This window comes from Anneissia japonica, unplaced genomic scaffold, assembly GCF_011630105.1.
Source record: "Anneissia japonica isolate Jap-2015-1 unplaced genomic scaffold, ASM1163010v1 scaffold287834_len5846547_cov211, whole genome shotgun sequence".
Lineage (NCBI taxonomy): Eukaryota > Metazoa > Echinodermata > Crinoidea > Comatulida > Comatulidae > Anneissia > Anneissia japonica.
Genome location: NW_022704992.1, coordinates 111,533 through 122,132, shown reverse-complemented (window position 1 = coordinate 122,132; position 10,600 = coordinate 111,533). Strand labels below are relative to the sequence as shown.

General features: G+C 30.4%; 1 protein-coding gene across 1 annotated transcript in view; it reads right to left on the bottom strand.

Annotated features, from left to right (window-relative positions):
- Window positions 1-4,178: 4,178 nt before the first annotated feature.
- The window catches only part of LOC117104908 (tubby-related protein 3-like), a 36,261-nt gene continuing 29,839 nt past the window's right edge, over window positions 4,179-10,600 (bottom strand). Inside the window, exons 8-12 of the mRNA XM_033245824.1 lie at window positions 10,033-10,147; window positions 6,631-6,729; window positions 6,294-6,381; window positions 5,632-5,715; window positions 4,179-4,396 (exon numbers count right to left, since the gene is read on the bottom strand). Coding sequence (XP_033101715.1) covers window positions 4,263-4,396; window positions 5,632-5,715; window positions 6,294-6,381; window positions 6,631-6,729; window positions 10,033-10,147 — 520 coding nt within the window. The 3' untranslated portion in view covers window positions 4,179-4,262. The remainder of the gene's footprint in view (window positions 4,397-5,631; window positions 5,716-6,293; window positions 6,382-6,630; window positions 6,730-10,032; window positions 10,148-10,600) is intronic.

Below are 10,600 nucleotides of genomic sequence, written 5' to 3'. Positions count from 1 at the left end.
GAGCCCGATGTAGCATTTTTTGTCATCATCTGAGTAGACAGTGGCTTTGTAGATGATGGATGAGGTGAGGCAATATATATATATATAAAATGTAACAAATGTAAAAAGGTACAAAAGCAAAAATTCTTAAAATGTTTAGAAAACATTATGAAAGATAAAATCTTCACAGGCAAGAATCAATTATTTTTAAAGAGAAGCATACGTTAAAAACATGTTTAAAATTCAAAAGGTAAAACAAGTTTCTGAAATGTGTTTTTTTAGTTTAGTTTTAAAATTACTCTGTGATCTAACATTTTCATCGTGTCTGGAAGAGATCTGATAGATACTTATTTAAATGACAAATTAAATTGACAAAAAATAAGCAATAGGCAAGGCAGTAAATATTAGTAATGGGATAATTAGTAATAGAAATTAGGTAATAGTTATTGGTAATGGGCAATGATAATTGATAATTTATAATGGATAATTGGTAATTGGCAATAGGAAATAGGCAATTGATAATAAATATTATACATAGATTCTAGGCATCTGATTGGTTATGAAGCGTGCAATAACTTCAACCATCACTCCTATGACGTAGGTTTGAATGATTCAGGGAACGGTAAAATCTATAGCCACTCGGAGATGTAAAGACCGTAGCCTATCTTCCCAAGGGCCGAAGGTTCGAGGGAAGGTACTGTAGGTTACGGTCTCCACATCACCTCAGGGCAATAGATTTCATCATTCCCCTCATGAGCACTCAATATCTGTATAATAGAAACGAGAAAATAATAATAATGATATTTGATAATTGGTAATAGGTATTGATAATAGGTGATAGGCAAACGGCAATAGATAATAGGCATATAGGCATAGGGGATGGATAATACATAACAGATAATGATAATGGATAATTGGTAATTTTATAGTGGAAATTATTATACGAAGATTAGATTAATTAAAGAAAAAATTCCTGATGGCGTGCAAGGCTTATAGGATTTTTTTTAATGCATTAATCTAAGTATAGTAACTTCCTCTAGTGTATAGATACTGCACTACTTTAATTGCTTTACAAGTCAACTGTTGTCTTTTAATGTTAGTTTTATAATCAAACATTGATCTGGATTTTTTTTTTTGTATTAATCTAACTTTCATATAATAATTTCTACTAGTGTATGATATTCTAATTGCATAATAATATTTTGATACACTCTGAAGCTTTCAATTGAAAATTAAAATGCAAGAAAAATAATACTAATACTGCTGTTCCTATATTCTTTGTATAGATCGTAAACGTTGGTGCATTGCAAGAATTACCAACATAAGAAGCAAAAGAAAGTACTGTACATAATTTTATTATTTCAACATTTATTTTCATTCACACTTCTGGTATTGTAGCTGCAGATGTGCATATGCTATTAAATTACATCACGCCTCCTGACAGCATCAGGGCTGTGTATACACGTGTAATTTCATATTTACTTACAATGAAAACAAAACAGTGTACTAAATGTCATGAAAGTTCCTTATGTTTTAAATTATAATTTACGATTTGTATGTTATATGTGCTGCACCCTCATCACACTGAAATGCATTATTATTTACTACAATATTAATAAAATATTAATTACTAATGTTAATGTAAAAAATAATTCAAACTATAAAAGCAATTTTATTATAATATTTGAATAATAATTATAATTTCAAAACAAAATTTAATGACAAGAAAGATCGATGTTTCGGGTCCATCATGGAACCATTCTCAAGATCATGATGGACCCGAAACTTCAATCTTTCTTGTCATTAAGTTTTGTTTTGAAATTATATAGTAAGCGTCTCTTAATTTTTAATAATTATAATTTTACAACAAATTGTAATACATTAATAATGAATTACAAAAGCAACTATAATCATATATAGCAGTAATAATAACAGTATTATTAATCAACAATAACATTGTCTTATTAATTTTAACATATATTTACAAATATGCAATTTAATTTGTTATCTAACCATTTCTACAGAAAATTTTAAAAGAGAATGACATAATACTAGAAGAGTTGGTGATCTCTGGACGGGATGAACTGTCATTTGGCTCGTATCTCAAGGTGTAGACGTTTTGCCAGTAGGCGAGAATACTATTTTGTTAAAATTTAAATTAATATAAGTTATTAAATAATAGCACAGAAATTAGCAAGAAAGGTTAGATGGATTTACATACTGGTAAATGAAGCACATTAATAGAATACAGTAACTCAGTTTCATATACAGTTATAAACTTTTCATTGGGAAAAGAAAATAATGAATAATTCAGTTCATTAGGTCTTCACATCTCTGATTTTCACTTCCAAGACAATAATTATGACATTCAATCTCCATTTATTGTCTATTTTTTTTTTGTAGATTATCAACTGTTCACATTTCATATACATAAGTGAAATAGGTTTTATCTTTGTTACTGTAAATGTTTAGAAAGAGCAGGAAAAAGTGCATGAGTAATTGGCTAGTCTACTATCACTTCTCCAAATCACAGCCTAAAATGACGATTTCATTTAATATATGCAATTTCTGTTTGTAAATCTCTTGTAATACAAAACTTTTATGTATCTCCAGCATCTGTTCTTAATTAAAACAATGGATAACAAGGGCTTGACAATACGCAAACTTTCTATTCTGTGTTATTTTACCATTTACAACATCTTAATTGAAATATAATTTTATATTCTCTGTACACTTTATTTACAATCGCAGCTAACCTTCAATCATCTATTACACACTTCAAGAAGCCTTGCATATTCCAGCAGGCAATTCATTACCATAAAAATATAAACACCACAAATCGTTAGGTGATCTATCATTACATTTGAAGTAAATAAATAACCTTTTCATATATCATAACATAACTTCCGAAAATATACAAAAGTACAAATCCAATTAGGAATTTTAGTAGTTGCATTTGTGATGGTGAAGATGTGACACGTACAAATGAAATGTGACACCTGCTAATTGAACATGACACATAATAAAAAAAAACAGGTTGAAACACTGACCTCTCAAAATAAATGAGTTAAATTTTCAAGATGGCCTCAACAACGTGTTGGTGTATGCAACAACTTTCCATCTTACTGCCTATACACTATTATAAGCTTAACTCTTAATAAAGGTTTGCAGATGGTCTCATTCTTATATCATCCCACATTGTATAATTACAATGAGCCTGTGATGCTATTCATAACTAAATATTATTATTTATGTAAATACAGTATCTAAATATGCTGGCTCACCCACAATACATTGAAATAGTTTTGGCTGTCACTTTGAACTATCATTATTCACAATCTTTCGTATGCTATTAATTATTATATTGGGTTTAAAATAAATAAATTGCCTACATTCTAAACACATTTTTTTCAGATTTAATTGTTATATTCTGCATATTCATATAAAACATGTTGCTGTAACTACACAATTTAATATAATAATAATTTTTTTTTAATGAAAATGTGGAAAACAAATTGATCCTGTATGCCTACTATTCTAAATGGTCATAAGAAAATAATAATACAAACCTCAACAAATCATCAACTGTCAAAAACTTAAAATCTATTTAGAAATTAGTGTTTTACAGTAGAGTTATTAATCTATAGCACATCCAAAATGCACACAATTATATGGAAAAAGCTTATTTCTCATTCTGCCAAAAAGATTAAAGTACCCATTCTTTATTATTTCAGTTTTAATTTTCCATTAAGGTTTTAAGCCAGCTTATTAAAATTAGTAATTATGGTCAAACTTTACACAAAAACTTGTGAAAATTAACAATGAATATATATCATGGATGGAACTATATCAATACAGCACATCATTTTAAAACAGAAAAATACACATTAACTATAATCCCATACTTCTGGTGTTTGTGGTCTTACTGAAACCAAATTTGAGGTGGAGCAAGAGAACACATTATCAGTGTTTTCTGAAAAAGTATAATTCAATAGGATCACAAAATCCTTGAAATCCGGTCAACAATCTCTAGGGCACTCTACATGGTATTTTAACATACAGCTAAAATTATATAACAAATCTACATTAGCAAAAAAAATTAAAACTTAAAAAATAAAGATGTGATTGATCTTTGTACAGTATGCAGAAAACAATAGTTCATTAAGGAATAAAAAAATGCCAGTAATTACATCAATTTCTTTTTTTAAATCAATAATTAGGATACACTTGGAATTTTAAGTAGTTGTAGTTGGTAATGTAGCAGAGATGTTTGCAATCTGCATCTATTCGCAAGCCAGCTTGCTGTCAAAGCTGCTAAGTGCAATACCAAACGCTTGCACAGCACATAAAGGGTAGTTGTAATCCATTGTGAAAACTTCTTCACCGACACGCCCAAACTGCATGATGATATAGTCCACTGGAAAAGAAAACAGACAGATTATTATTAGCATTAATGTATTAACATAAAGAAAACTAATAATGTGTATATATATAATGACTATAAATAATTAGTAGCTGAAAAATTGTATCATAAACAGACACAGCCCATTAATTCACAGAATACTGTAATATAGCAAAATTAAGTAACATTTCCAGTATAATACAGTAGAAAATATTTAACAATCTAATGCAATAATACTTAAGATGAATAATGTCGTCAACTAAAGATTCATTTGAAATGATACAGCTGTAAGTTGTCAACACCTTTTAGAACATAAAACTGGCAAATTCCATTATGTTTGATGAATTGGATTAACAGTTTCCTCACCTGATTACAAGAATGTACTCAAAAGTCAAATCTCTTTATAAATATACATGTATTTTTCATGCAAAACCTGTTTATGTTACACAAATATTTCCTTACATCTTACTTTAACTGCCCACCAGTCTTTCAACAAAACAACTCTCATAAAAATGATGATTAAGCGACCGTTGAGGCAAAAAAAAAAATGACTGCATGAAATGCCACAAAGATAAATTCACCCAAAGATTCATGACTTGGTCATTTATCGAAAAAGGGAGAATTTCATTAAATGTCACTAAGATAGTTTTACAGTGTGTTCTGTTACTACGAATGTTCAGATACATTCCCAAATGTGTTCTGATTCTCACAACAATAAATTGACTTACTCACATAAAGCAGCCTAACACAGACATTCCAAAGAACAGAACATGATTAAAGAATACTAGTAAAAATATCAACCATCACACGTTATGGTGCAATAAATAACTAAAGAGAATCGTGCAATATTTTCTTGTAAAACTCCTAGAGAATTGTAATTTGGGAACGAAAAGCAATAAACAGATTTGAAGCTTGTGAGTCTGTTGAGAGTTAATTCAACATTAAGAAGACTTTTGCTCATTTTCATTCAAATTACAAACTTCTTGGAAGACATTTTGGTAAATGTCAAGCAATACAACTTAGATGGCAAGCTTTTCCAAAAAATATTTATATTGAATTACTTAATTCCTCTTACTAGTTTTACCTTACAAAGAGTGTATTGACTTATTTAATATATCATTTGTTTACAACTTGGAATTTACAATTTCCATTTTTAAAAAGGTTAATTATAGAAAAATAAATTGCATGTTAATAATACTTTCAGTGAATTATAATAAGTTTATTTTGAAATCTTCACACATAATACCTACCATCATTCTCGTGGACAATCTGAAAGTTCTTAACAGATGCCTGAGTGACTCGACCATGAAAATTAAGTACGTAAGACTGTGTGTCTGAAAAGAGAGTAAAATGTTTAGAGCGTGTTAAATATGTTTGAACATTCCCTGGCATCTTTAGCATCTGATTAGTTTTATTTTAAACCAACATCAACTTTGCTATGTGAACGACTAAAATGGGAAGATTTGTCTCAGTCACCAGTGGCGGATCCAGAAGTTTTATAGCCGGGATGGTGCAAGTGGCAAACAAGAGCCTAAGGCCCAAAGTGGGCATAAAATATGGTCAAGAGACAACAATTTTGGTAAGTTCCCTTACCTATTGTGGTGATCCAGGGGCTATGCCAGTTGGAAGCTTAGGAGTTTTAGCCATTTTAATCTCTTTCGTTAAAATGATCTCATACTTGGTTAGTGATTTTTGGGCTACTGCGAACATCCAGTTTGCCACCCGCTGGATCCACCTCTGGCCACTTCAATGCTTAGATGGTTTGCATCAACAGTTACATATAGTAAGACACTTGCATCAACTGTTCACCAAATTTTCACTCACAAGTTCTATGAAATATTTCATCATCAATATAGACAATTTATCAGATACCATTATCATTTGAAATGAGATGCAGACTTTAATAGCTTACCATCATTCCAAACAGGTGTTTTGTTGTGGAGTTCAAGTAGATTCTCCATTTGTTTACGTTTGAATCGTTCAATCAAACCATCTCGCTCCTGCAAATGAAATAATATACGATTTTATAATGTATTTAGAGTCAAGCTTTTATTTCATTATATTTAGGTGCAATGTAAAATAAGTATAATTTTCTATTCAATCTCAATCACTCCTGACACACTTACGGAGCAAGATTACCATAAGGCTTCAACAGCATGGTGAGATACATAATCACACATAAGATTAAGTTTTATTCTTAAAGAGCAGAAGAGGTGTACAATTGTAAACTTTAGATCAAAACAACTTACATTTTGTGGTCTGATTGGAACTCTTTCATGGTCTAAGCTCATTCCAGGTATAATTACTGTCATTTTCCTTGGTCCTTTAAATCCTAGCACATTTGTATCCTTGAAGAATAAACAAGATATTTAGGACTGTATATCTTTGTTATAAATGTTAACTTTAAAGAAAAAAGATTCTTATAAAAAAAATCAATCTATTTTAATATTATTTGAATTGTATATCACAGAATTTACTATATTATTTGGGAAAATTTGGAAGGGCAAATTTTTGCAGCAGTGGATAAATAAGTGTTTTTTTTTTTTTATCAGCTGTGAAGTATCAGAGATAGCCCTCATACCTCAAATTGAAACCACAGCAGTAATAGATATCAATTGGTATAAAGATTAACTGACCAGTAAATACTAGTAAGTGAAAGAAAATTTAGGCTGCCATAACATTTTGAGTAATTTCCAATTCTAAGCTCAAACACCATATTTAGCAAAAGTTGTTCCTAGCTTAGTACTTTCTTTTTCCAAATGTCAGAACTCCATCATATCTGAAGTGAAGTTGCAGATATATCGCATTGTCTCAAACTGGGACACTGCTGTAGCAAAGATCAGTGTTCATGAAGGTGACACTTTTTTTATTTTTGTTCTTTTTCATTATATTTTTAATCCCATGTTTAATGTTACCAAGAATGTAATTCATATGGGCAAACATAACATTCTGAAAGTACTGATACATATAAATGGTACCATGTTAGTACGTTAACGACAGTGTCTTGAGTTTGAACTTTCATAATTTATCCATAATAATAAAATTACCTTGTAGATTAATAGTCATAACTGATATTATTCCTATATTGTTTTGTAAGACCATTAAATTTGTTAGTAATCAATTAATTCCTATTTTACTATTGAACTTTTTAAATTTTTAACTTTAAATGTTCTTTTATTTTTAAAAACGTATATTCTATAAGCATTTAGTTGTTTCTTGTGAAGGCCTCCACTCAACAGTGATTAAGTTTACTTTTGGGGTGCCCTGTCTCATATTTGTCTGTGCTTATTCTTTACGTTTCCTTTATTGTCAATTTTAATGTTTTGAGACGAATAAATGAAATGAATGCATAATTGTTGGTAACATTGGTACTTTTAAATAAGTAATTCAGTACTCTAATTGATTTTGTATGTTTTGTTTTCTTCAGACTCCACCATAGATGGTAAATCATTAAACTGCCTGAGCGTGGGCATTGCTAAACGACGACTAACCTGAATACCATTAAAATACCTGGCTGTTTCATGACCTATCATTTAATTTTTTTGGCTTAGGTCACCACAATTTAATTGCCTGTGGTGTAATAGTGCACACTCAATTACAGCATGGAACTCTGAATGTGTTGAAGTTCAAGTGTAAGACAGATAGTAATAATGTCAAAGTAATGATGGTATTTTAACTGTTGGCTAAATACAAGATATTTATTCTATGTATAAGACTGTAAATCATGGGTAGGTAAATAATCACTTGTGTATTAGGCAAGTTACATACCTAAGCCATATATCCTAAATTAATTAAAACATACAGTAAAAAGAAATAGCATAGTGCAATATTACTTAGGTGACCCAACTAGCAATGCACAAGCCAGGTTTGTCAACACACACACATCAGAAAATATACACGTTATACAAAGGTCCCTAGATTAATGAAAATTGAAATGCATAAACATCATAATTATATTCATACATAGTGACTACAGCTGCACTTGATCTATAGGACTGTATTGGATTGGATTGGATTTATTCAGTGTAAACACCCAGGATAGCCCACGGAAGTCTAGAAGAAGACTTATATTTCCAGTGGGGTCCTTCTGGTGGTGATTGGGCAGTACAGAATGTACTGCGTTCTTTAACGTGCACATGGGCCATAAATGCACACGGGATCAACGGCTTAAACGTCTAATCCGAAAGAAAGGTGCGCTATTGTAACTTGTATTTCAGCCCTAAACCTGAAACACAAGGAGAGGCAGCGATGGGAATTGAACCAGGGACCTAGAGATCTCCACGGTTCAGCGCACATGCAGTGGCTACCACCAGATTAGCCGACTGAGCTAAGCTGCTCTCTCTATGTTAAATGTTTTGTTATTAAATAATAACTGATGTTTGATGCTTGTGATTGCTGTTTGATATTTTTGAATATCTTATATTCAGTTTTCATGTACTTATATGTAATATCATTTGTATCAATATTAATTGCTACAATCTGTTTTAAATATAATTTACAATAAAGAATTTATACAAAAATCTGAATTTATAAAGTATTCATGTTTTTAAAAAAACTTGCTTCGTTGTATCACAAATCCTTACACTCACACTAAAATGTACAGTATATTGCATTCATTTACGCAAATTAATATAAATATAGGACACTTGAAATGAAAAGCAATAAAACCGTTTTTTTTAATATATTGAAATTGATGCATGTGCTAAGATTATTGCTGAGTCATCAGTAAAGATGTTACAAAGTGACACACATCAGAATGTAATTGAATTTAAATGATCTGCATTTAAAATGACATGAGAATATGTGTTCATTTCAACTCCCAGGAGACACAAAGCATAGCATCATGTGAATTAATTCATCTGCAAACTCAATCAGTGTTTAAACAGCAATTCTACATGCCACTATATAGCTCTGCCTACAGCTCCTATTAAGGTCTATCCACATGTATCATTTTTTTTATGTGCCAATTGTGATTTGCCCTTATATAGGCATGGTATGACATCATCAATCAGAAACAGGCTATGTATGCATGTATTTAGGATATCGTAAAATCTGGGTAAAACTAAATAATTAATTATATTTATCTGTTCATAAAATCTGAAAAAACCTAAATAATAAATTGTATCTATTTGACTTTTTAATATGGTAATCATTAAATTGATTACTAGCTAATTTAAGAATCTTCAGAATATAATACAAATTTTATGGTATTGATGTGGAAACTTTTCTTGTTCTTGCTTCGAAAGCTAATCACTAACTACACAAACAACCATTTTAAAATATATCATTACCCAACACATTAGTATAATTTATGAGGATAAGCACTGAGTTATAGCCAACCACAGATGGACACCACTGGATGATCTTATTTTCAGCAGGCAGGTACGGATGACTGTATGCCTATGATTAAGTTTCAGTAGTCATAACATGTTTTAAATGCAAATTTATTTATCTAGTTAGTTTGAGATGTTTATTGTCTGTTTCACTTGCTAACCATAAAGTAATAAATAATTCAAATTTCTTGTAACATGCCTGTATATTCTTTTAATTCTACTAGACATTATGTCTAGTAAAATGCAAATTTTGATTGTATCCAATTTGAAATATAAAAAAGAGAATAAAAAAAAAATCTAGAAGATTAAGTGACTTACATAAATGACGGCTGATACCTCTTCTCGTACATTACTACCGTCTTCCATTCTGCCAGGCTTTCCCGGGCTGATACCATTGTCATATATTGTGAATTGTGTGCCCATGAAATTTGACCTAGGAAAGAAAATCACATCATAATTAACATTGAAAATCACCATAGAAACCATGAACATTTTTATGAGAATACACTTTGTAAAATAACAATGGGACATAATAATCTGTCGTTACTCTCCACGTGAATTACAAAATCATGGTATCCTAGCAACAGTAACGGTACAAATAATACTCAAGATATATTGAACTCTGTACATTAGGATAAACAAAGCAGCCAGAATACAAATACAAAAACACCACATCTAATTTTAATATGATTTTCATTCACAATACTGTAAACATGAATCATTTGTCTTCTTTCATGGGTACCTTGATACCAACCAAATCTATCTTGCCGGGCCTCCTAATTTGCTGCATTTAAACAACGTTCATTTTTTCTTGTCTTTGTGTATCAATGAAATATGTGTGTAACATGGTTTACACATACATGCAGCTATCTACAAACAATGATTT